This window comes from Rissa tridactyla, chromosome 4 (genome assembly GCF_028500815.1).
Source record: "Rissa tridactyla isolate bRisTri1 chromosome 4, bRisTri1.patW.cur.20221130, whole genome shotgun sequence".
Classification (NCBI taxonomy): Eukaryota; Metazoa; Chordata; class Aves; order Charadriiformes; family Laridae; genus Rissa; species Rissa tridactyla.
Genome location: NC_071469.1, coordinates 39,897,931 through 39,925,837, shown reverse-complemented (window position 1 = coordinate 39,925,837; position 27,907 = coordinate 39,897,931). Strand labels below are relative to the sequence as shown.

The window sequence follows — 27,907 nt, the reverse complement described above, 5'->3', positions numbered from 1 at the left end:
TAGTGTGCCCAAGTGGCCAAGAGGGCCAATGGCATCCTGGCTTGTATTAGAAATAGTGTGACCAGCAGGAGGAGGGAGGTGATTGTCCCCCTGTACTCAGCACTGGTGAGGCCACACCTTGAGTATTGTGTCCAGTTCTGGGCACCTCAGTATGAGAGAGACATCGAGGTGCTGGAGTGAGTGCAGAGGAGGGCAACGAAGCTGGTGAAGGGCCTGGAGAATAAATCTTATGAGGAGCGATTGAAGGAGCTGGGACTGTTTAGTTTGAGGAAGAGGAGTCTGAGGGGAGACCTCATCACTCTCTACAACTACTTGAAAGGACACTGTAGAGAGGTTGGTGCTGGTCTCTTCTCACAGGTAATTAGCGATAGAACAAGAGGGAATGGCTTCAAGCCACAGCAGGGTAGGTTTAGGCTGGACATTAGGAAAAAATTCTTCACAGAAAGAGTGGTCAGACACTGGAATAGGCTGCCCAGGGAGGTGGTGGAGTCACCATCCCTGAATGTGTTTAAGAGTCATTTAGATGTGGTGTTAAGGGATATGGTGTAGGGGAGAACTTTGTAGAGTGGAGATGATGGTTGGACTCGATGATCCCAAGGGTCTTTTCCAACCTAAATGATTTAGTTCTAATAGGATGTCCACTAGCAAAATACACTGGAAACATTTATGCAAATTGTTGCTTTCCTTCCCTGGTCTTATGGCATTAAAATAGTATCTGTTTTGAACTCTCAAGTGAAACACCCACATTACTATTTTGATGCGACACCAAGCAAATCTCCAAGCAATTCTAGTATACTGACCAAGAGAAAACTGTCATTATGAAATAAAATATGTCTCCTTTAGAAGACAGATTCAATTAAAATATATGCAGTTTTAACCCAGTTGCTATATTTTTCCTCATGAAAAAATAAAAAAAGAAAAAGAAGCCTGAAGAGGGAAAAAGGATTCCTATTTGAAAAGAAAACAAAATGAGTTAGAGCAAAGATACTTGGCCCAATACGCTGGCTGAGATATAACCAGTCCCAGGCAATAAGACATAATCAAGCAGAACCCCAATTCATGTTACTAATTCGAAACTTTTTTCAAAAATAATATATTCAATTTTGTTTTAAAAAATGAGAAATAAGAAAAAATAAATGCTGATAATCTCACATAATGACATGGAACTAGGACATTAAGAAAAATGCTACATACCACAGACACTTGGGGAAAAAATTGTGACAGCAATATGCATCCCCCTTCAAGGAAAAATTTTTTCTTCTATTACGTACCAATGTGGGTATTGTGGCTGCTCAAGTTGTGCTGACAGTTTAGGATTCAGTCAGAAATGAGATTGGAGGTGCATATAGCTGACATTATTTACTCTTTCATTCTTCAGATTATATAGAGGAATACATATGCAATGCATACATTGCAAGCAATAAAATTATAAATGCTTGAAAATATAAATTACAAGGAGATAACCTAAGGTCAACTCTTGTTTTACATCCATAGCATAGTTAATATACATGATTTCTAGAGGAACCTTGCAGAACGCAACTTGGATGCTTCTCAAGCAATGAATCAGAATGATACAAGTATTGCATAAACTATACTACATCCCTTCTGGGAATTAAATATGGTATTATCAAGAAGGCAAGGGATATCAGGAATTTAAAAAAACCATTTTTTTTCAAGGCAAATGCCACAGAAATGAATTCAGGTATATCCTTATATCTCTCTGGTCAACTCCTGCACAATGTTCTAGAAGTTGCCTGATAAACTAGCATTTCAGAAAATGGCATGGATTATACACTCCTTGTTTTTCAGAAAGTCAGCTAGACACAAGAACCCCATCATAAGATGAACACTTGTAGGTAGAAAAGATTAGAATGAAGGGTGTGCACGTAAGTATTCTAATCAAGAGTTTGTATATATCTATCCCCATTAGTCACTTGTGTGATCTATAAACGAGTTCTTTGATTTTTCATTTTTAAAATTAAAACAATACTTCCTTCTAAGCAAAACACAGGACTAATAAAAAGAGCCTGAACAGTGAAATTGAAAAAAAACTTTGTGCCTCAGGTTTTATGACTTTTTTTAATACCACAACACAAGCTGAATGAGTGGATTAAGAGATGAGGCAGGGGCACCACTAAGTAGTTACTGGCAAAGTATTACCTGAGAGACCTGAGAGTTTTGGAACATTCTGAAGGAGGAGAATGAAGATATTCAATGTAATGAAGCAAGAAGGGTGCCGCGTAGGGAACATTCCAGGAAACTGGCAGGGTACAAATGCACTGACAGTTAAGACAAATGCATTATATTTATATCCCTTTCTTATTCACAAGGGAATAACAGTAGGAGTTAAAAGCTAAAGATTAGCCACAGGTGTTCCTATCCTGATATCTGAAGAACAAGGTGGAGTTACAATGGGAGTACAATGAAATAGGAAGCCAGTGGAAGAAAACTTAGGAAGCAAGGAAACCACAACCAAACAGTGAGCAATAAGGAGTGCTCAAATATGCTTAATGGACTTGTTAGAAGATGAATGAAAGGCTTGGGTACTGAGGAACAGACACTTAATGTTTTCTAAGCAGAAGTCTTGCATGTGGTTTCATTACTATTCCTCTACCTTCCAACAGGGCCCGTAAGAAACGTATCTGTTTATCTTCATCCCTGATTTTACTCCAGAAAAAAGAATGTAAAAGGCCTAACCTTAAATATATATAAACCAGCAGTTACCATAAAGAAAGAACAGCTCCAAACAACTGGCTGATCTGAGATTCTGGCTTCAGTTGGATTTCTTTAAAGGAAGAGACCCACAGCAGGAAAAATAGCCTCATATACTTAGCACCATCCATCTTAAACTCCTTCCCTTTTCACATGGTTTCCGCTGGGATGGAGTTAACTTTTTTTGCAAGCAGCTGGTGTCGTGCTATGTTTTGGATTTGGTATGATAAATACTTTTGATAGCACACTGGTGGTTTTAGTTTGTTGCTGAGTATAACCCAACTGGCAATGATTTTACATCAGTTGGCCAGGAACAAAAAACTTTATATATATGCCAGATCACATAAGAGAAGTGAATCCAAAGGAGGTTAAACACTATGAAGATGGAAAGTGTTTTTTCTGACCTTTACCAATGTTTATTGAAGCTCACAGTATAAAACAAACTGGAGATAAGCGAAGGACAGTGACATCCAGAATAAAGGAATAAACTGTAAATATTCCGTGGCTGGCAAGAAGCAATTTCAATTAGTGAAGCAATTACATACTGCTTGTCAACAAATTTGACACTGGGGACTGTGACTGCCAACACCCAAATATTATATAGTAAAATACTGATACAGGTGGTATTTTTTACAACCCTTACTTGCCTGATCAACAGTGGAAAATTCTGATACAGAAATCTGAAATCCAACTACAATTCTTTTCTCTAATAAGAACAATGCTCTACATCAAGTAAACAGTTTCTACTGCAAACAGAGAGCTTAATATATTTTTAATATTGCGGCAAATCAATTTCTTTTAAGTTAAAAAATGTATTACGTGTAACTTCTATGTTCATGCATGAAAAATAGACTTGCACTTGAAAGTATTTTTACTTCTGCAGTTTTAGGCCAGACAAACACCAATTAGATGGGGCTTCCTAAATACATGAGGAATATTTTCAAACAAAGGGAATACAAGCTCCTGTAACAAAGACATACATTCTCAACCAATAAACATATTCATGCCTATGCATTATACTGCAGCATGGCATGAATGCTTTATTAGGGTTGCTGCACTTCTTGAAAATGGTAAACCTACAAAAGCATAATGTACGTGAATGCAAATGAATGCAAATAAAACACCATTATCATACCATCATATATTTTGTTCACGCTACCCATTTTTTTAATTTAATTTTTTAAATTATTTTTTTAAAGTGGGCAATACTACTCACACTGTTCCATGTGCAGATGAGGGAATAAACACAGTGCAGGTTGACCAATCAGTGGTAGAAAGTAATGCAATTTTCTTGCAGTTTTGGAGTTTAGTACATTAATATCATCACCATATCAATGTTCTGTTAACACACATAATGACAAAGATAATGTAACCATGTACATTACAGGAGAGTTTGTACACACTGGTTATTTTACACCAACACGTGGCAGACTAGTTCTTTAAAAATATCTGTTGACTTCAGTAAAATTTAATGGTCAGAAATCAAGTCTAAAAGCTGGTAGGTAAAATGCACAGCCAGGGCAAACCAGACTACAATAAACACAAACATTACATATTATACCGATACCGTTATTCTTAGTGACTTCATGTCCTAAATCTCATTTGAACTGGAGCTCTGGGCATATGAGAGTTGGGTCCTTACTTTCACTATACAGTTAACAAAATACACAGGCTTTATGCTGCCCAAAACATGAAGAGATTATAAATGATGAGTAATGAAATCAAATGGCTGCTCTTGGCACAGGCACGCCCAGCCCAACAGGGATGGGATGGAAGTCACAGAAAGGGCTCGTACTGATTGTAAAGAATGCTGGTGATGAGAAGGTTTAATTAGCCTGCATAGAGCTGTATGCTACCGAGACCAGACTGCTCCAAGTAAACTGATTAAGAATAAACTCAAATACTTTATGCTTCACTTTATTATATACGGGACATGTATGCACAAACATATAGGGTCCAAGCTTTACAGTAGGGTTTCCAGACCCAGCCTGTCCCAGAGCTTTCAGTTGCACAACTCTCCTGTCACATAGTTGAAGTTCCCCAAACCCTTTTACCCACACAAAGCTACCCTTCTCCCAGCCCTTCCTTTCCTAATAAAGCTTTCACTGTCTTCTGCCTCCAAGCTACTTCCTACTCTTCTCCAAACCACTCTGTCCTGGTTTCAGCTGGGATAGAGTTAATTTTCTTTCTAGTGGTCGCTGTGTTTCAGATTTGGTATGAAAGGAATGTCAAAAATGCATATTGTTTCAGTTGTTGTTAGGTGATGTTTATACTATTCAAGGTCTTTTTTCAGCTTCCCATAGAAGCTGAGAAGCGGCATAGACAGAACAATGGAATAGCCATTGTAATATTCCATACCATAGACGTCATGCTCAGTATAGAAATGGGGGTTGGCCGGGGCGTGGGAATCCACGGTCACTGCTTGGGACAGACTGGGCAACCAGTTCACCAGGTGGTGAGAGCGACTTGTGTTGTACTACTTTATCTTGTGTATTATTTTACCATTATTATTATTATTATTATTGTCATTTTCCTTTTTCTGTTATTGTTGTATTAAACTGTATTTATCTCCACCCATGAGGGTTTTTTTCCTTTTTTCCTTTCCTTTCGCCTCCTTTTCTCCCTCTTCTCCCTACCCTTTTGTGGGGGAGAAAGGGGGACAACTGCACGAGTGGCTGTGTGGTCCTGGCTGCCAGCTGGGGTTAAACCATGAGACACTCTAAGCCCTGAAGCCTCATCACTCAAGAGCCACAAATACTGCTTTGCTCTGTACCAGACTTCTAACACTCAACCTTTGAATCCAATTTCTCCTCAATTCAATACTTTCCATCCTCTCATTTCAGTCCCACTATGAACATTTTTTCACTGGCTGCTGGCATATTTTGCTACCCCACCTAGGCCTGCAGCCTCATTTATTCTCTGGCTTTTCTCAGAAAGGAAAGCAGAATTTGTACCTCTTGCTCCTGGTAGAGCTTTTAAAAAACCAAACACCTGTTGCATGTATCAGAAATCCGTCTTGGGAAGCAGGAAAGAAGTTCATATTTAAGGAAAAAATAAAAACGTGGTAAGTCCTAGGCGGTGAAGTTTTCGATTTTTTGTATATACCTTTCCCAAACTGACAATTCAGTTCTGAATGTGCTGCTCTTTTGCCTTGTTGTCCTCAGCTGAACTGAAGTTCTAAAAGCTGCAGCATATATAGGGCTGTTCATGTTTCAGTAGAGGAGAGTGTTCTTTAAACATTTTTAGACATTAAGCTAGCTCCTATCAAAGACACCTTGATGGTCACAGGGAAAGCTGTCGCATCAATGAAGTTAGTTAGAAGAGACCTGATGGTGGGACAGGTAGGTTATAAGGAAAACCAGCTAAGAGATTTGCTCTCTTTGAGCACTTCTAGCAGCAAAGTTAAGGGAGAGATATTTGCATCAGGGCTCAGGGTAACAAGGAAGATCCCATCTTTCTGAAAACAGATGGGGCAGTGGGACTGTAAAGGGAAGAGTAAATGTCTTTGAGGACAAGTGCATTTAAGATTTGTTCTCAAATATTTGTAATATCCTGTAGTTTATCCTTTCGCCTAGGCAGGGCTGTGTTTGGAAAATCTGTGTAAAGCTTCTTGTCACATGTATTTCCTCATATCTATGCATCCTGAAGAGTTCAACTGTCAAAAAGAAGTGGAAGGGTCAGTTAGGGTGGGAAACGGTGTATCCATTCAAGTTATAGGTAATATATAACTACAGCAGTCAGATGATAACCTCAGAAGATGAAGATAAGGTGGAAAGACCCAAGATTCAATTCACTCAGCAGAAGCTTAAAACAATATGACCTTTAAGTGGCTAGTTACTAACAATAATCTGGGACGTGGCCAAGATCAATCTTTGTCCACACTGATGGTGCTGTTGAATGAAATCATTGTCCAAGAAGGCTGCCCGTGAACTTCATAAAGCTAGCAAAAGTGTTGCAAAGAACCACCATGCCAATGCATAGAACTCCTTGCTCAAAGGCGTTCCTCACATTTTGAAAACTATTTTTAAAAGAAAAAAAGCTGTAACGAATGGTGGAAATTTGAAAGAGGGATTGCCAACAGCTGGCTTGAAATCTTGCCAAACTTGTTATTGGTTTTTATGGGATGATTTCTACTGTAGGGCATTCAAGTGGGAGGCCCAGTTTCCAACATACTCATTGCAGAGAAATATGTTCCAAATGCAAGCGCTTTGAATTTCTCACCTTAAGGATCCCTAATTTGTTACAGATTTTCCCCATAAATACATTTCTACAGTCACCACTATTGCTTGTTTAAATAAAATGCTCTTTACTGAAATGTATGCAGGTTTCAGTAAATGTAAATATCAATAAATGCCTACAGAAATTCTTGTCCAAGAATATGCAATGCTACTGTGTAAGTGATCAGAAATAGATAAATAGGCACTTCCTTTCCTTTCAAACAAGCAAATATACTGTTGAAGCCTAACTGAAGAAATCAAATTCTACCTTATTCATAAATGCTCCTTTTAAAGAGATAATATGTATTCTGTCTTTTAAAATGAAACTGGTAAGCAAAACAGAGGCAAGTCATTTCAGACATTAAAGATAAATTTTGAGTGTAATAAATATGGGGATTCATTTGAATCATTGTCATTATTTTTAATTGTCTGAACATATTCTAACACCTAGTCTTGAGGCGAATGGCATAATATCTTCATGGTCACACAATTTTGAAGTCAGATTTTAACATGTCATCAGAATTTTGTCATGATTTGTGCTGCTACAGTTAATTAATTTTACAAAGACAGAAATGTAGAAAAATTACAAAATAAAGGGATTCTAACATACCTTGTGAGAAAGAAGGTAATTAGGGGGTAAGCAGACAAAGAAGTTGAATTTAAAAGGATTAACTGTATTAACAAATTTAAAATGGTTGTTTATGAGAAGGCTAGACAGAAGATTGACAACTGTTTTTTTTTTTTTATTTTAAAAACCATTATCTTTTTCATCACCTTTGTTTTCTCATCTCTTAGTACTGTTTGTTCATGTTTAGTGATTGTGACAAACAGGACTATTTAATGGAATGGACTTGGTATGGTAAGGATTATAATAATGTTTTCCAACCTTTTTGGATAAATTGGCTATAGGGGTTACCTCCTCTCATTGCTTAATGGCTACTGTTCATTTGAGGTACTCTAAACTGTCATTTATTGCACTTAGAACAGATGGAGTAGAACTACACCAAAAAGGCAAGTAAAGCAGCATTGATAGAGTGCACACATACTCCTCTGGTATGGTGGCACGGCACCTAGGCTCAGCTGTGATCAAAGATTATGCATACACACATATGAACAGATTTTTTTTTTTTTAAATCATCCTGAGGAATAGAGAGGCACAGAATGAGGATTACACACATCAATAGGTATAAGTGAGAGCATTAGGCCACATACTAAGTAGGATGAATGTTCTCCTTTTCCAGCCAGAAAATAATGCATGTGAACTTGGCAGAAGAATGCTAAAGCATCTTGTAACTTTTTCTCAAAACCTTTGGGGGAAATACTTGCTAAAAGTACCTACGGTTTAAGAATTTGGGTAATCACTATGATGTAAGAATCTACTTAAGGAATTAAACTCAAATTCTGATAGCAATTGCTCAGGCTAAGTGCTAAACGACAATGTCTTGTCTTTTCTTTCTTGGAAAGACAAATAGATGAATGACTATATTCGTATTTGACACATTGCTGTGCTGACCTATAAATGCAAGGGTAACATGATTCTGAGAACCAGCTTTTTGTAAAAGAGAAAGCCTATCTGCTCGGGCAAAAAAAGATACCAGAAACAAGACTTTGATATAAAAGAGGTATTACAAAAAATTCTCAAAATTGAGATAAGATCTATGTCATGTATGTCTTGTAAAAGGTATCTTATAAGATCCATGTAAAGCCAGCTGACAACACACACAGGCATTCTAGAGTAAATGATCTATATGAGCCTTGCATTCAGGCTCGATCTATTTTTTAGATAAATAACTAACTTCCTGGATAGTTGTTTTTTTTATCACATCAGATCAAGAATGACTTCATAGTTTCATACTATAATGAAATTGCCTAATTGCTTGACTAAATGAAGATAGACTTGCTCTCAAATGAGAAGTATTTTAATATGGATGCAATAAATCCAATGTGACCAGGTACTCAATCCAAATAAGACTGATCTTGAAAATACACTTTTCTGTATCAACAGACAACAGTTTTATCTACCAAGGGAGACCACCTTTCATCATCCTTTTGCAAAATTACCATCCTAACCGAAGATACTTTGACAGACAGCCAAAATAAATTCTTGAAATACTTTGCCTCTGTTTTCTTGAGTGGAGAAGAACAAAAAACCATGCCAAGAAGGCTAGGTCTAGACAGAGAGCCTGGGAGCCATGAAAGTAAAAGATAGTATTGTGTCTCAGCTAGAAACCATTAAGTACAAAATGAATTTAAAGGAATTTAAAACAAGGAGTAAAATATTCCTTAAACATACAAACAGAAAAAGAGAAAGTAGAAATGCTATCCTTTGAGGTTGGGAAGATATCAATTGTAAACTAGGCAATGAAAAATAATTCCTTGCCTGAATTTTGGTTAAGGTTAGTAATACACAGAATAGGAACCAATAGTAATCAATAAGGATTATTATAAAACTGTATTACTTTTGATGAGGCAACTGCTTTTATAAATAGACAGGCAGGACACATAAAAAATAGTAAAAAATAGAATTGTTGGGAGGGCAAGGAAATTGCTAGTTCAAGGTAACAATATGTTTTGCTGAAAGAGGAACAGGTGGAAGAGAAGTTATAAATGTAGCTTGCAGATGAGTGATGTAGAAACTGACCACAGATAGTATTTTCAATGATGATTTTGACACAAAAGTTAAAGGTGCTCTCAGGTAAATATGGGAGGCATCATCATTACAGAATTATTGAAGTAATCTCATCACCAGGTATTTAATAACATTGAAGACTGCTGTAAAAGAAATTGAGTGAAATTTAACACAAACTTCTGAACAAACAAGCATCTTTGCTACATAGACAAGCACTTAACAGTTGGAAAAAAAGATTATAAATCCATTGTATAAAGCACCAGTAAAATCTCATACAAGTAGATACACAGTTTTGATCACTGCAAGGAAGGTGAAATCTTTAACAAATACAGAAAAAGATTTCTGCAGGAGTCTTTTTTACAAGGATGAAAATGAAGGTGTTTGACTTTGTTAATCCATAAAAATGAAATCTGAAAGTTTTGATGCCTCCCCTTTATAAGTCTGTATGAGGAATGAATACATAATCAAGAAAAGATTTGCCTTATTTAAGTTAAAAGGCCAACAGTGGCACAAAGGCAACTGAGTGCAGACTGACCAATGAGATAGTGAGGTTCTAAAACAAGGCTGGAGACAGCCGTGCAGAAGGGAAAACTAATTTTAGTTTGCCAGTCTTAGATGGTATTACATATTACAACATTATATAGTATTAGATATTGCCTGAAATAGGAGGTAAGATTCAAAGAACCAGGAGGTTCCTTTTAGTTTTAACTCCCTTATTTCCTAAAAACCTTTTCAAAGGTGAAACTGGACTCAGGGACTACTAGTACACTCGTTAAAGAACCTACAACTTGAAAGCAATTCCATATTTACATCATCCATGAGAACAGCAATGTCCATGCTTTAGATTCTTGCTTCTCTCTCACATCTTGCATAAGGTAGACGCTACCTACTTCTGTGATGGAACCAGTGAACTTTTACTGCAGATGATACCTTAATCACAGGAACGTGCATGCCTTAAAATAGCTTTCCTGGTCAAAATTTCAGTTTTGGTTCCTGTAAACAAATATCTGCTTGCTGCTGCTAGACTACCACCACTTTTTACAGCACTTTGGGTTGCATGTGCACATGAAATGGGACATTATTATACTGCGTATCTGTAGAAGCACGATATGATATCAGGATGTGACATGCAAGTAGCTTGCTTCAATAGCAAGCTAATATATACTTCTGCATAAGAATACTCCTTGAATAACAGATATATTAAGAGTGGTAGAGAAAAAATGGAAATGTATAGATGTGGAAGCACCAGAAAGCAGAGCAGAAGGGATACAAGAAAAACATGTTGATGGCATACAAATCAGTAGTTCATTTAGTTCACAGCACTTCATGCAGTTTCTGGGATACCCAATCAGTAAAACTAGACAACCTAAAATGATTTACAGACCAAAACAAAGAGTTGAGCCACTAGAGAGATGATGTTGGAATAATAAAAAGTAGATTTAGATAAGGAGAACACAGGACAGCAAGCAAATCTTACATATTCAAGAGGTGGAACCAGATGGAGAGACAAATATCCTCATAACTATCAGCTCCTGAAGAATATAAAAGACATCTAAACAGTGACTTCATGGATACCAGTGTAAGAAAGAGAAGTTGTAGAGGACTTGGTAGCTGGTGCCCCACATCCTACACACCATTTCAAGGAATCCTGACCAGACCAGGTGGGTACACATATATGAATGCCTGAACGCTGGACAGACTACTGAATGCATGTATCTTTGTGCTCTTGAGTATGTAGGTATGAAAGTGTGACTGAAATCCATTTTGTTTTAAAATAACATCACCTACCTCTCCTGGAATACCTGGCAATGAAATTTACCGCACCATCAATAAATTATTTATTATAATAAGAAAGAAACAACTAAAAGAAAAAGGAATGCTGTCTATCCTTGCAAGTACGTTTTTGAAATTTCTGATCCTTTTATCAAAAAAAGAACACAGCAGTAGGCGATGAGGATTATTTATTATGTCAATAGTCAGTGAAGGAACAGAAGCAAGCCTGCCCACACCTGAGCTGTTGATTAAGATCAGGTTAATGTATGAATGGCTGAAATTACAAATTAGCAGCAACTGAGACACTAAAAAAGAGGAGTTGCGGAAAACCAAATTCCTACAAACAGAACATATGGCTCTATGAAAATTCAGCACATAGATGTGTAGTTTTACTCTTGAAGCCATACTTCATGAAGAAACAAAAATAAATCAGTTGTCACAGGTAATAAGAAATAATATTCCCAGGGAAAAGTGAGTGAATGGAGATAGGAAGTTAATATTGCTCTAGGAGGCCAACTCCAGCAAGACATCAAAATGATCATCAGGCACCAACCAGCATCAGTGACCAGAGCAGAAATAGATATATTGAAAATGGAGCTAGCAAATATTTCTGTAAAGGGGAATTCCCAGTAATTTCTAAAGGAAGAAACTGGATGAAAGACAGATGTAACTACGTTGCTGTTTGGAAAGAAACAAACCAAACCAAACTAAACCCAAAATCCCTCATCTTGTGATACATCAGACTTCAAACCAGAGATTTATTTTAGATAGAAACTGAAAAGGTGTGGGTAAGAAAACTAATACGAGAAGGATGCACATCTTTTCATTTTCTTAAAGTAATGCCAAACTAAAGTTATCACAATTTGAAAAAAACATTTCAAGGAGGAAGTGATAAGCTGATGCAGCATAAGTATACATAGATCAGAACTCATGTAATGCGTGTGTGAGCTGAGATGTCTGTACTGAAAGATTATTCTCTTCTGGAGGGATACACATGCGGAATAGTTACAATTTGAAAAAATAATTATTTTCAGGGAAAGACTGAGAAGCTTGTTTCTGACATGTTTGAAAGTTTCACTGGACTCAGGAAAAGAACGGAATTCTGTAGCTTAATAAAACACCAACAGGTTACTAAGAAAGAGAAATGTAGGGAAATTTTGGACATCAGTGCTTCTGCATATGATTCAGTATATAACAGGTCTCAAAAGTAGCTGATTCTATGAATTCAATAATTGTTCTGGATGCTCTGGACTGGTATAAGTAGCCACTTCACAACTACTCTAACATCCTTCTTTAGCCCTGCTATAAACAGTTCTTGGGCACGAGACAAGGAAGGGAACTGGATTTTGGCACTGCTATACTATTTAATATAGATTCCAGTTACCAATGAATATGGTACAACTTGTAAAACAGCTATTCAATAAATAAAACTAAGTCAAGTAAGTACCTCTAGTGAAATTCAATGTTCAGCTTAAACTTGACGACACAAGTCTTTATTCAAGAGACTTGATGGTTCTATTTTGGTACTAACCAAAACGGATGTGATTTTACCTACTTAGATCACCCTAACAATTTAAAACATCCTGCCCACTTTTCCAAGCTCTTCAAACATATCACAGCTAAATAGCTGTGCCAAAGCACTTGCTCGTTACTCAAGCAAGTTCCTAGGTAGAAAAAACTATGGCATATGCAAACTTAATAAATAAAAAAGAAACAAACGTTACTTGGGAATTCAGTGTATGCATACAAACTTTAAAATATATTCATATACTTGCCATATTGTTTTCACCTTGATGACTACATTAAGAAGAAATAGTAGGAATCAAGATAATAAATATAAAATTTCATGCACTCAATGTACACAAAATATCTACCCCATGGATAAAACTACAGCTTGCCAAATACCAAACAGCATCTTATTATTAACTAAGAATTTCTGGTAAGCAACCTGACCTTTCTTCTACTGAAAAATTCTTAATATTTCTACAGAAAAATGTGCAACAATAATTGATACAAAAGCATCTTCCCAAGTCTACGTGCTCCTATCTGCTAATGTCATTACTTCACATAGTAGTTGTATATTAAAAGTAACATCACTTGACTGAAAACATAAATCATAATTAGATTTAGTATTAATTTGTAACACATTTGATTGTGTATAAAACTTGCACCAACGTGCACATACAACATTAAAGCTATGGTTTATGACAGAAGGTGTTCAAAGCATCACTTTTCATTGGTAGCAAGCATGAAAGATGATTGAGATAAAAAAAAAATCTGCCACAGAAATAATTCTCATTAGCTTTTTATTTATTTTTTATTTTTTTAAATTAACGTATTTTTCTAGGCTTTTTCATTTCAGAAATTCTCTGCAATTGAAACATTTACATACAAGTATCATACTTTTTATATTAGGAATATTAGGTCTTTTGGTGAATGTCAACATATGAATGATAAAGATAACATTTCTTAATAGGAGACAGCTATAGAAAGTTACAGAAAGTGATCAACTAGCAGAATTAAATGTACTATGCTACAAATAAGGTGTGGATGGAGCAATAGATAGTGGAGATGACCATTTTGCTAGAATCTGGAAAAACTGAAAAGTAGCCTTGCTTGCTCATTTTAGCTGTAAGATAGAACCCATATACTTTTCTCATGTAGGAATTAAAAGCTATCTATCACAACTACAAATAGGTAAGGATGTAATACCACCACCAAGGGTTTTGTCTGATTCAGTGTAACTAAAAAATGGATAGCTAGGGAAGGGATAGCTAACCAGCAAGTAAAGAGAAACTTTTTCTTAAGCAGAATATAAGGAGTGTTGTGAATGAAGCAGCAAGATGGAAAAAGAAAAAATGCTCTCCTCTTATAAGTATTATAACAAGTTCCTTAGGAACCTTCATGATCAAAGGTAACACCGAAAGAAACGTTACACGCTGAAGTGGAAGAACTGAACATCAGTGAGACTTATGATCTTGCAAAGTGAAATACTTTGAACACCTCTTGTCACTGAAATGTAATCCTGGTGATAATTTAAAACCCGTCCCTTGTCTTCTGTATCTGCTTCATTTGACTTTGACACGCAACATCGCCAAAAATTAAATATTGATTATGTCATTTATGTATGGGAGATGCGAAGACTTCAACTTGAAAGCTGTAATTTTCTTTTATACTAATAGCATGTCCCTAAAAGTAGAATAAAATTAGAATTTTGAAGGACTGACGTAGTGATTTGCACTGGATATATTCTTTACGTTATCTGAAGTTACAGAACTAAAATTTTATACTGTAAGTTTAAAAAAAGCCCCAAGCTTCAACAATAATGCAAACATAAAAAAAACATCCGTATTTGTAAAAGGTATTTTACACTATGTAGTGTATTGCTTTTGTATCTGAGAAGAGCATTGCATTTAACCTCATGAAAACGCCAACCACAAACATACAAAAAACCACAGAAACATCTTAGAATCTGAGCAGCTACTGGAAATGACAAGAAAAACTTGCAAGCCACGTTGCGTCATCCTAAACTTTTGTCATGTGAGTATTCAGCAAATTCATCTAGCCTTGTTGAGAAAGCAGTAAAACTTTAAAAAGACCAAAACTATATTGTAGAAGATAAAAACATCTGTCACAATCACTATCAACTTTATGGTTGAATGACTGAAAAAGGGAGGACTGTTAGTGCAGTTTTCCCCTGAGTAAAACTTAGATTGCTTCTATATCTGAATTCATCTACTATAAATACTGTTTAAATGCTCTTTGAGCCGCAGTCGATCTTGCTTGACACTCAAGTGCAATTTAGAGAACAAGGAAGGCGTTCTACAGAGATTTATTAAAAGATAACAAAAGCAAGTTTGTGTAGTTTTGGGGATATACCTAATGATAGAGTAGTCCCAATGGAAATTTGTCTTGAGAAGTTCTGCCCTCCCAAGGGGCTACAGTGGAAAATATAATTAGTTCTTTTATCAGGAAATTAAACTTTTGAGGACTGATTGAAATGTACAGGTTCAAACTCAATATTCATCATTTACTACTTTGTTAGAAACAGAGATTTTCAGAGAACATGCAGGATAAATGTAAACAGTAAAGCAAATTTAAAATTAAATGTTGTATTTTGTCTACATGATCTGTGTGTGTATATAAACAACATTAGATTTTCCTAAATATAATTATGAAAAGGTAAAGACTTCTCCTAACATATCAACCAGGAGTATTAGTAATGCACTCTCCCATACCTTCTCTCCAATACCCCCACCATGCATTAGTAACCTCCTACTTACTTTCATTCAACAGAAGTGCTCCCGTCATTGCAGAAGCTTGATTACTTTTTTTTGCTGAGACACGCACACCACTTTCTGCTATTCAGCAAATTCAGTAAGAGAGATGTAAGGGTTTATGTACATTTAGGACAAAAAAAAAAATACAACAAGAAAATGGTATAACAAAGTAACCTGGAATATGTAATTGACAAAGAAATACAGTGCCACTAGTTCTATGTCTAGACCACTGCTCCAAACAATATGCATAATCAAAGAAAACAAAATATTTTTTTTGCTGAAACTTCCTCTCCTTTGTTTCGTTTCACATATACGTGTTTTGGAGCCCTGAAATGAGTTCTTAAAGCAGCAAATGAGAACATTGAAGAGATACACACATGCAGATTAAAGAAGGAAAAAAACTCCACCCTGGAATATCAACTGGATGCTGAAGTACAATTTAACTTTATTCTCACTACTGTGCAGAGGTCCAGTGTAAATTTAATTCATACTGCGTTATTAGAAAGCCAGGATCCAGAAGGAAAACCACAGAAAGTGAAGACACTTAGACATATTGACAGTCTTGAAGAATACGAATGAACCATATTTCTTTACAAATTCAGATGATGTTTGAGAACTTGAGGGTCCTGAAAAGGACTGAACAAAAAGATAACAAGTAGTTTGTTTTTTTAAAAGTAATAGGTAAAATGAACTAAGAGCTCTGTAAGTGGCAAAGAAGCTTATACTTTTGTGCAAAATCCAACCTTTAGGTAATAGGAACAGGTAAGACCATGCTTCAAGTTTATTTTCCAGTTGGGATTTCCTAGATCTTTCCCTATATCAGTTTGTACCACCGGCTTTTGAAAGACACCAGAGAAAAGCTAGACTAGCTAGATGTTGCATGGCAATTCCTTTTATAAAAGTGGTTTGGTCTCACACATTTTGAACAAAATCTGATTTTACAGTAACACATGAAAAACAGGGCTTAACAGGAAATACCAAAGCATGATCCAGTTATGGTAAGAGCTCATCTCAACTAATTTCCCAAAGAAGAATTTCAGATTTTTAATCTGTTCCAAAGTTCTTATAGTTTTCTTCTGGAATCTCTGAATCTTTGAACATAGTCTAGAGGAGTGCTTTCTGCTTCACAGCAGATAAGCTTTACTCCTTCCCATTGTGATAACCTTCCTGAAAATATATAGGCTTCATCTACAGCTATTTCTTAGCAGTGCTGTCTCTGTTTTTATGCCTAGTCTCCTTTGGTTTTCTTTGGACTCTTTTGTTTTGTCAACAGGCATAAAACTCAGTGCAGTTTCTCTGTTTCGTATAGCTCTTCTGCTCTGAGTGTTCTAAAGAAATAACTCCAACTTTTTATTTTTTGACGCCATCAGACAAGTGACAATTTTTTATCAAAGAAATGAAGGAGACGCTTGCAGGTAGAATACACTGAACATCTTCTTAAGAAAAGTAGACTATATAATGAAGCTCAAGTATGCTGTCCGTCAGAATAATTTTGATTCTATCACAGTGAAGGTGAGAACTGCATAAAACATTCCCATAGGCTAAACCAAAACATTTCTACGGGTGGTTGCCAATAAATCTTGTTTGCTGACAGAAAAGAATGAAACAGCAGGAAAGAAGAACTAGCAGATGTTGGCAATCACTATAGCAAGCAGAATAATCTTCAAGGATCATGAATTAGATGAGGAAGAATGTTAGTGTTTGCCATCTGCTACGGGTCTATTAGTATGTCAGCATCTGGTGCCACAGAAAGATCTTTGTGATGTGAACACACAAAGTGAATTCAGAAAGAGTTTTCTTCTGCTGAAAGGAACCCTGCGGAAGGTAAACATTACAGGCCTTGCCACTCGTCAATTCACTTAGTTTTTTGATAAAAAAAGAACATAACAGAGTTCACCTCAATGATTAAATAGTACAGCTTAATCAGTAAGAACTGAATAATAAACCCACAAGGTTGGCATTAAAACTTTCTTTCTGTTCAATTTAGGCTGTTTTTTGTTTACAAATGTCAGGCAGCAAATATCTAAGTTTGACCAAAACCAGTTGGTTTGAAAGTGCCTTAAACTGAACAATAATAAAGTGGGACACAGAACTGCCCCAGCCCAGGCTAGTAATTTGCACATACATTTTGTTGACAAAATACTGCTTGCTTAATGTTCTTACTCAGTGTCAGGATTATCTGTGTTCCTTGGGATTATTAAAGACATTCAAGGTGTTAACAATTTCATATTCATGATTGATAATTGCAAGAGATAACACAAAACTTCAGTAACTATAACGTGTTGGTGGACCCACATATTAAATTGTGCAACAGTACACGTGGAATGAACTATACTGTCTTGCATTTTATTTATTTTTATATCATTTATTTGCATCTATTACTTAGAATGATACAACCCTCGCATGCGAACCAACCTTGTTCAGCAGAAGCAATACATTACTCTGATAGATTGTATGTCTGAGCATGGAGCTTGCAAGGCATAAATGTACTTACTTTTGGTGTTGGGCAGGATGCAGTGGAGAGACGAGAGGTGGCCTGGGCACGAGGAGATTCTGAAGGAGTAGTACTGAGGGAGGCTGTATCACGTGGGAGCACCTGAACACCACGAGAGATGATGGAATCTGGAATCTTAAAAAGGAGAGAGATGGAATTAATAGTAAAAAATATACTGTATTTAAAACTTACTCAAAACCTTACATCAAAAATGTAGGAATATCCCACTACTCAGTTTGCATACCTCCTCATATGCAGCGCTGGCAGCGGTTAATGGCATGTTCTCATCCTTTCAGTAACACATACCGAGCAAATACGTAAAATCACATTCTAACTGAAGTAACATAGAACATACTATTAGTCCTGAAAAACCTATGAATCTGACATAGTACGACAGGAAATAGTAAGAAAGTAATGTTTTTCCTCTTAAGCCTCTGTTTCAAACCCAACAATGACCAACAGCGATTTCTACTGTGGCCTGAAAAGGAGACAGACTTCCCATTCTCTAACCAGGCGACAATATTCTGAACAGAAACCCACTTATTAGCAATGACTGAAACCCTCTGAAGAAATGTCATGCAGTGAGAAAATTTCTCGTAAGAAATGTCACGCAGTGAGTAAATGTACAGTCATTACATGTACTGAAGACTACTTCGGCTACAAAAATTCTTGATGCAAGGTTTGTGCTGCAAAAGCTACAGGCCTCTCCGGAGGGAGTACAGGCAAAAGCACTGGAAACCTCCATCCAAAGTCAACACTTGGTTAAAAATGCTTTCTGAAGGGAAAACCAAAAAGTCAATCTTTTCTTTTTCCCCCACATAATGTATTAGAAGGCCAGCTAGGAAAGCGTACCACCCCTGATGAACACAACTGGCAAACTGGTAACAACAGACGAGGAGAAAGCTGAGGTAACTCAACAACTTTTTTTCCTCAGTCGTCACTGGCAACCTCTCTCTCCACACCTCTCAAGAGGATGGACCTCAAGGCAGGGACTGAGGAAGCGAAGTCCCTCCCACTGTAAGAGAAGATCAGGTTTGTGACCACCTGAGGAACCTGAAAATACCTAAGTCTATGGGACCTGACAAGATGCATCCCAGAGTCCTGAGGGAATTGGCTGATGTAGTTGCCAAGGAGGGTTGGACTAGATGACCTTTAAAGGTTCCTTCCAACCCAAACTATTCTATGGTTCTATTCTATGATTCTAGCTGGAATTTTAGGGACAGATCCTTTAGCTGGTATTATTAAGCCACATAAATAAATGGAATTGCGCCAACTCACAATAGTGAGAAAATGGTCATATTTTCAGTTATAAAAGTGAATCCATCATTATTTTTTATTGTCTGTCTCCTCTGTTTATTTTTATCATCAGTTCCAAAGAAAAGAGGTAGAAGAATGCATTTAAGCATAAAGCTTCTCTTAGCTTTAATAGAAAGTCCGTTGCTTCTTATTACTGCAGTTTTTGGGCCCAGCTATGCGGATATCACACCAGCTTTACAACTGACTAGATTGCTAGTTTAACAATGATTAATTTTTTTTGTAAAATGGTAAGATATACAAATGATAAATACCTCAGCCAGGAGAACTGAACTCTAACTACAACACAAAATGCAGCAGATATTCCGCTGTAACACACTCTTTACAAAGGCTTATTCTCATTTTATTTTCATGATTTTAACCTCTTCCTTTTTCAGAGGCAGCACTTCTAACAGATCAGATTGCTCTTACTTCCTGCAATTCACTTTCCTATCACAACAGACAAGAAAATGTAGGAATTCAGATGTTTGAAGGAATATATGTACACATATTTTAACTTCTTTCTCCTCATTAAGAATTTCTTATCTCAGCCTGATGTTCAAGTTCCAAGAGAACCACCAAAAGAACATCCATGTTTGGTGGAAATGGCATTAGCAGACAAGAAAAGGAAGCAAGAAATGAAGAACCACTAACATTGGACATTTCCAATCAGGGTTTGTTTTTTTTTAAAATGGAGATGCTGGACAAAGTCTGCATGTAGGCATTTTGAGCGTTTTTGCCTTGCAAGGCTCTAGGGCAAACAGAAGCTACTGGGAAATAACTCCTTAGGAGTTCCTAACTTAGGAACCTTGACTTAAAGATACTGGGTTATACCCAGGGGATCTTATTTTACCATAAACCTTCATCTACACCTGAGAGTATTTTTTGCCTGTCAACTTCTGTCCGCACTTAAAAGACAACAACTTAACTCAGAAGATCTTGCAAGGCTAAGTAACTTCTGATGCAATTTCCACTACAAATCATGAAATCAGCAGTTTCCCTTCACTCCAGACAGTTTTGCTGGGGATACCTTCCTCTCCAGAAACAGTGCCTAACTGGTATCTACTTGGAGTACTCAGATTTGCAAATGGCATGTTACAGATGTACTATAAATAGAGGTAAAGAGGGACAATGATATTCTGATCATGCAAACAATTTGCAGTCACAGAATCATAGAATGGTTAGAGTTGGCAGGGACCTTAAAGATTACCTAGTTCCAACCCCCCTGCCCTGGGCAGGGACACCTCCCACTAGACCAGGCTGCTCAAAGCCCCATCCGGCCTGGCCTTCAACACTTCCAGGGATGGGGCACCCACAGCTTCTCTGGGCAACCTGTGCCAGTGCCTCGCCACCCTCACAGTAAAGAATTTCTTCCTAAACTCATAAGAAATTTCTGTGTTTCCTGAAGCCTGGAAATCTGCAATAAGGAAGGGCAGGAATATTATTGTGTTTTGAATAGATTTATTTTTTTTTTCAACTTTCACGAAGTCACACTCTGAGTATTTATGATGTCTCCCTCTAAAATTTTTCAACTCACTTGCCAGTTTCAAACAAATTTAATAGAGGGGAGATGTCTCAAAACTCTAAATGGTGTACCATAAAACCCTAAGTTCAGTGAAAATAGTTTCTGTTTGCATTAGCTGGAGTGGAAAACCTGTTGAAACATACTGTCGGAGAAAGAAACAAATGAGAAATGAACCAAGTGGCAGAGAAAGACATCCACCATACCCATCAGTCATTGCGTCTACAAATTTTTATCTGATATGATCTTTTCCAGAAGTACTTATATATCAGTCTAAATATTTGTGTTTTCAAACTCAGAACTAAGTGCTGACAAGAAGGAGACAAAGGAAAAGATACGAGCTCTTTATTTTCTTTTGCCTGGGACTGGAACAAAGACTGACAGTGCTGGTGAGGTACTAAAAAAACCAAGCTGTAGATGGTAATAACTATGATTGTTATACGTGAGGAAAAATATCTTAAAAACATAGAGAAGGGACAGCTTAAAAAAACCCAACAATCTTCTGAAAACGTAGCCACTTCCTGCTGAGTCTGAAGTTCTGATTTGGATTATAGAATGCACAAAAAAATATCTCAAGAAAAGGGCACAGAAATCTGGATGACAGCTTAACAGCATGCTTCAGAGAGGCTGAATTCACTGTTTTAATGATACTGAAGAATATGGTGCCAATTCTAGTTTAGTAATCTCAACTCAAAAAAATGCAACTACTGGAATAAATGTGTGTATATATGTGTGTATGCATATATAGCTTTATCATCAGGTGTGTGAACTTTAAAGCCTCCACATTTCCTAAGTGACTTTTCAACAGACACGGTCATTATGTTTTAAATACAGAGGTGTTACGCTATTTGATTGATGGTTTAAATGACTATTTGCCTAATGGAACAAGAAAGTGCAGCCTCTGGTCATTGAATCTAGTGACATATTTTCCGAAGAACTTGCACACTGTTTGCTGGCTGACATGGAATGAATGGGTCAGGCAGCACAACTCTCTCTAGGCCAACTGCCTTCCTCAGGTTTCTCTAACCTACAGTTACGAATAAAGTAAATTACATTTCATTCCTGATGATACTGTGGCCATTATTCTATCTTGATTCAAGCCTAAACTAAACCTTTGGGAGATAGAAAATGAAGTACAGTATTTTGTTAGAGCCCGAGTTATAACCTCTGGGTTATAATAAACGAAGTCCTTTCTACCATTCACTGAAATAGTTGCCTACTATTCACTAAAATCCAGTAATTTATGGTAAGTCCACCGTATCCTGACTTCTCAAGTCTTTTCTTCTGTGTCTGAGACATTCTACTTTTAAACAGAATATAAAAATAAGAGAGAAACTGCAAGTGATGAAAGCAAACTATGAACACCCAGTGCAAATGCTGTATTATGTTGACAAACAAACTATCAAGAAAAAGCAGCAAAGCAAGGCAAATGAAGGGGGAAAAGTTACCAAAATATCATAGCTCTAAAGCAATAATTTTAGGACATCATTTTAATTATATTCAATTATTGAGTATATTAGATGATAAAGCCGATGACTAATCAGAAACACAGGCTTTATAGCAATGATTATCTCAGCAGCCAAATGATTCAAACTGACAACGCACACAAACTTTACCTTGTTTAGCCCTGTATCTTAAACAGAATATTTTCTGTAGCACGTTCTCTAAAAGCATGTTCTTTGTTAGAAGAAAGTAAGTAACACTGTCTGTTCACACAGCAGACTAGGAGGCAGGCAGTGTATTTTTAGCTACTGTTAGTGCAAAAGCCTCTTGGAAGTGTCTCTTACCGGTTCTCCTGCACTGCCTGCTGCGTGATGGCAATAACTGATGAGACCAGGGATGGGCTGTTCACCTTTTGCCATGATAACAGCTGAACTGGTGTAGGATGGATGCTTCTAATGCACAACACATAACAGCTATGAATACAGTGACAGGAAAACATGAAACTACACAAGCAAATGATCGAAAGGGAATGAGGTGAAAACAAGCGTGACACTGAAATGCCAAGCTCATATGAACACAGCCAGTTTAGATCTCAGGTACTTTCTGCCTTTAAAAATTGCACATATTATTTACCTTTGCCTATATCAAAAGAAATTAATCAATTTAAAATTTGCATTAATAAAAACTGAAACTTGCAAGTAATAATTACCTTAATTCATCCCTGTAAAGATATATGTAATCAGGATTTTCTGTACAAGAGGAGATGATCTCCAGCTGCAGCTGTCTTAGAAATGTCAAGATGTCTCAGACCTGAATTCACATTTCTGGAGTTAGAATATTGCTGCTTTGGTTTAGAAATTGTTTAATATAATTTTGAGTTACTTAGACTTTCAATTCGCATAATAAGACTTAAAAGTACAATTTGTGGAGTAAATAAAGAACAAAGCGGTTTGGAAAAAACCTGTTCCCAACACATAGGAATCCATTGTCTTTCCATTTGAAAACTGAAGACATAAAACTGAGGTAAGTATTTGTATATTGCTTCAAATAATATGACATTTCTTTGGAAAACATTTAAAATTTGAACTGAAATAATTTGCAAGTGTTATCTAATTTTGTCCTTTTGTAGTCTCAAATTTATTATTTTGGTTCGAGTAATGTCGATCTATGATTACTGATTACAGCAAGGCTATAAAGACAATGTGATGACATTTAGTTTTGTGGCAGAATTTCACATCTCTTACTCAGACATGCACACTGGAATACAGTAGTCTGGATAGCTCATTGCTTAACCTGCTAACTATCTGCGATACTTTTTACCAACATGTTCTTTTCAAAATAGATACTATAGCTTAGAAAATTTTGTTGTGATTCCTTAATAAGCCACCTACTTATTGGGTGGCTTGGACTTTGCATGTTCAGGCGTGTGAGTACCTTGAATTAAAGAAAACTGCTAAAAATGTCTGTCACATCGGAATGGTATCATAAAAACGCGTGTTATCATCAACATAGTAAACAATCTCCCACTGAAATTTGAGATCAGGATTAATATTTTTTTTAAGAAGCTATATTTCAACAAAACGTATCTAAAATACATCTGTTTGATGACACAGACAGCTATGTATAGTCTTACCATGCAAATGAACATTGGTGGAAAGTACCTGAGATAGATAGAAACTAAAGGGTCTCTTAGGGAAACAAGCCAGACTCACCTTAGCTGCAATGGCTGCTGCTGTTATATGTGAAGAAGAACTGTCCTCTGTCGAGGCAACTCCACTATCCTTCTTCTCTTCCTCCTCTTCCTCACACTGTACTCCTTTGTCTTCTGTCTGCTTGTGAGGGCTGGTGGTTGGAGGAGGAGAAAGAGGTGGTGGTGGTGAAGGTAGATCTTCAAGCTCATCGTGTACCTCCTTTACTTTTACAATGGCATCCCGCAAAAGATCAATGGCATGAGGTAGGGCTGGCAGTATAAACTGAAAGCATTCCTATGCACAGCAAGAAGAGAAAGGACTATGAAAAGTCACCTGCAGAAGCAAATCGGGATTTTTCAGATTTACTCTTAAACGATATTCGGGATTTAGATGTATCTTTTCACCCGACCATAAATAAAACCTTAAATGCCCTATGCAATTGCTCACAGAACGTAGAAAAACAAACCCAAAACTAGAACTGGGGACTATACATTTTTGCCCTTTTTTCATGCAAATATAATAAGTTGTACAACAGAGCTACTGTAATTAAGCTAATATTGGACTAAAACTTCATGAAACAAGAGTTAAATTTTCATGAATACATAATACAGAAACCATTTCACAGCAGTTGGCAGAATGCTACAGAAATTCAAAAATTCAGAATAAAAACATTAACTCTATCCCTGCAGGGATATTAGCTTCAAATAATTCCTACTATATTCCTTCACAATTAGAGAACAATTCATAAGGGTTTCCATAATTATACTTTTATATAATTATACCCTTTTTTTATTCATGGACTTATCCTATCACTGGAAGAATGACAAACTACATGGAATTCATTATAATTTTATGTAACTCAGAAATTTTTTTTCATAAATAATCTATTTTTCAATCCTCTCCTTGCTCTATGATCCTAAAAACAATTAGAAAGTTTATTTTATATGGCTGGAGAAAGCAAAAATGCAGATACAGTGTAACTGTCCTTGTTCCATAATGGGCATACACATACATAGCCACCTCTGCTGCTAAAATATGCTACTATTTCATCAAATCAAAGAGGAACATAACGATGTCACACCGTGCAGGCTCCTGCTCATATCAGGGTCAGTATGAAATTCAGACAGGTTGCTTAGGGCTTTGTTCAGTAAAGTCTTGAAAAAATCCAAGAACAGAGACTCCACAAACCTTCTTGACAACCTGTTCTAATGCTTAATTACCTTCAAAGTGATTTTTTTTTCCTTTTTATCCAGCTGGAAGCTACTTTCTTCAATTTATGACTACTGTCTCTCGTCCTCCTCCCAGGCACCTCAGAAATGTCATTTGAGCAGAATGCATATAAACAGTTCATTATTGGAAAATGAGGGTCACAAGAATGAATTGCCATAGCAGTGCAATTAGGGAACATACAAGTTGACAGCAAAAGCTGACATTATTCCTCTTGTTGCACTTAATTTTCAGTTTTGTTTCAATTGTAAGGTAGATTTTTAAAAACATATTCCAATGCTTCAGAGTATCCAGAAAATAACTAATGATAAACATTTTGTAAATAGATATTGTAAGAAATATTTTCAATAAATAAAAATGACTATGTAAACAAAACAAAGAGCAAACTATTCATCAGAAAATACTAAAGTTTATATAAGCCACTTTGTAAATCAAAAACATGACTCACAAAAACTGTATTTCCTCAAAGCTTCTAAATAAGAACCCACCTTTCAGTCACTCCTTTAAGAGAAATGAAAAGCCAAGCTACTTCATAGATTTATAAATTCTTTAAACATTCAATTTGTCACTCTGAAGTACTGGAGTAAACTGGATGAGCATAAGATGCTGTATATAATGAATATATATTAAAATATACTTGTAAACATAATAAAGAATTATAATTTCTAATCTAACTGCAAACCTCAGTTATTGTGCCTCCACAGTTTTATTTTAAAAATGGTTTAACATACTGAAGCATGCAACCAGCATTATTTCAGTAAAAAAGTAGACCTCAAGTAAGTGGTAAACAAGGACAACAATCTGTGAACTGACCAAAAAATCATGAAAAAGTACACTAATGATTAACTCATTAGAGAAGCATGTCCCTCCCCTCCTACCACTGAAATAAAGGCTTGTTGGTTTGACTGTTGATGAATAGGTTTCCAGCAAAGTACTTGAAAAGCTCATGCTATTTGTAAAACTCCTTGTTTTAGGGAACTGTTAGTACTATTATGAAAATTGCCATAGACCAAATGAATTCAATGAGCATCTGGTAATTTCACACTTTGCCCTCTTTCATAACATTTAATACCTTTTGCAAGGCTAAAAGAAAAGTAAACAGACCAGAACAACACAAAAATGGAAGTATTCTATCAATCTTGATTCAGTGGTACATGCCACACCCATGTTCTCAGGCGAACACGCGTTCGTCATTGTGTCCATCTTTGAGATGGAGCATTTATGCTGCTGCCATTTTCTATTAATATTTTGGTATTGTATTAATGAAATATGTATACTAGATTGTATTAATTGTATTAATACAACGGAAAGGAAAACAGCAAGTCACAGAAGAGAGGCATAAGAGAAATTCCTGGTAATGACCCATCCTATTGGGTTCTTGAGATACAGTCTATTATGGATCAATTTTCTCTACTATTCATCTTAAAAATCTTTACTGAAATATGATACTTTAAAGATGTTTCATATTAAAATATATTGTGACAGAACAGAGTATCACCATGACAGGAATAAATACATCATCAGTTTATAAAAAGCTTGCTTGTATCTTGTACAATGAAATCATATGACATTTTGTTTTTCCAGCAGAATTACCTTTTTTATTACTTACTTTATATTGAACTATTTTTAAAATACTTATTAACATTTTTTCATTTCTTTTCCTCATCTTCTTTCTACAATTTAACTATCTTCAGTCTGAGTGCCTTAGGGCCGGAAATTACAATTTTTTCTGTACCTAGCATGGTAGGAGTGCTACTGAGCACAACAAAACACATTGTAGGCTATTTCTTCTCTTTCATAATTCAACAAAAGAAGTACAGACTTCTGAAAAAATCTTCTTACTGGTGCACCAGTTCTCTAAGATGTGGTGCTCACTGCTGTGTTAAATAGACGTACATACATATGACTTCCCACTCATAAGTGGAAGGCTTTCAAGTAGGTATACTCCTGCCTCACCATCCTCTCCAATGCTTGTTGCATGTTTTGAAGGCTTTTAAATTTCTTTTCGATTACAGAGTCTCATTAGCTTTCCTAAAAAGGCTCTAAGGAATGGCAGAATCATGGAAGGGCTTACTGAGTCCTTGAACTGAAACATGTAGACAATGCATCTGAAAACCTGTGATGGCTGCTTAAGATAATGGTATTCAAAATGTTTCCTGTTCAACTTCCAGGTGACAGCCCTCATTAACATTTTTTATTTCTCTCCAGACATAAGTCCTTCAATCAACAGTGACTTCAGGGCTGTGCTGCCGAACACATCAGTAGTGTCTCCTTTGTGACTGGGTACTACTGGTTCAGAAGACGTTGATAAACTACCAGGTATGCATTTGTTAGAGGCCACAGGTAAAGACAGTTTTTAACAAGGCCACTGACATAGTCTGATCTCTGGAGAAACACGTTCTCGTGATAGATGGGGGATCTACCTTAGCAGTTTTGTATTGGGTTGCACAGCCCACTATTCAGCTTAGCAATACTTGTGCGGAGAAGACTGCTTTTCTGGATCTATCAGCCAACTGGACAGAAAGAGCGAGCACTGGAAAGATCCAGCCTTACTAACACACACACACACACAAAATTCCTCCATTTAATTGTGTTTCTCTCAGCTCTACAGTCAGAAAGTAAGCAT

At 36.4% G+C, this 27,907-nt stretch overlaps 1 protein-coding gene across 8 annotated transcripts in view; it reads right to left on the bottom strand.

The window, feature by feature from the left end:
• The window catches only part of GPHN (gephyrin), a 299,636-nt gene that overhangs the window by 80,909 nt on the left and 190,820 nt on the right, over nt 1-27,907 (bottom strand). For 4 of the 8 annotated variants that reach the window (XM_054200605.1, XM_054200607.1, XM_054200606.1 and 1 more), the window contains exons 7-9: nt 24,076-24,348; nt 22,708-22,815; nt 18,106-18,240 (exon numbers count right to left, since the gene is read on the bottom strand). In XM_054200605.1, coding sequence (XP_054056580.1) covers nt 18,106-18,240; nt 22,708-22,815; nt 24,076-24,348 — 516 coding nt within the window. The remainder of the gene's footprint in view (nt 1-18,105; nt 18,241-22,707; nt 22,816-24,075; nt 24,349-27,907) is intronic. The other 4 variants (XM_054200612.1, XM_054200608.1, XM_054200610.1 and 1 more) reach the window with 1 other exon arrangement.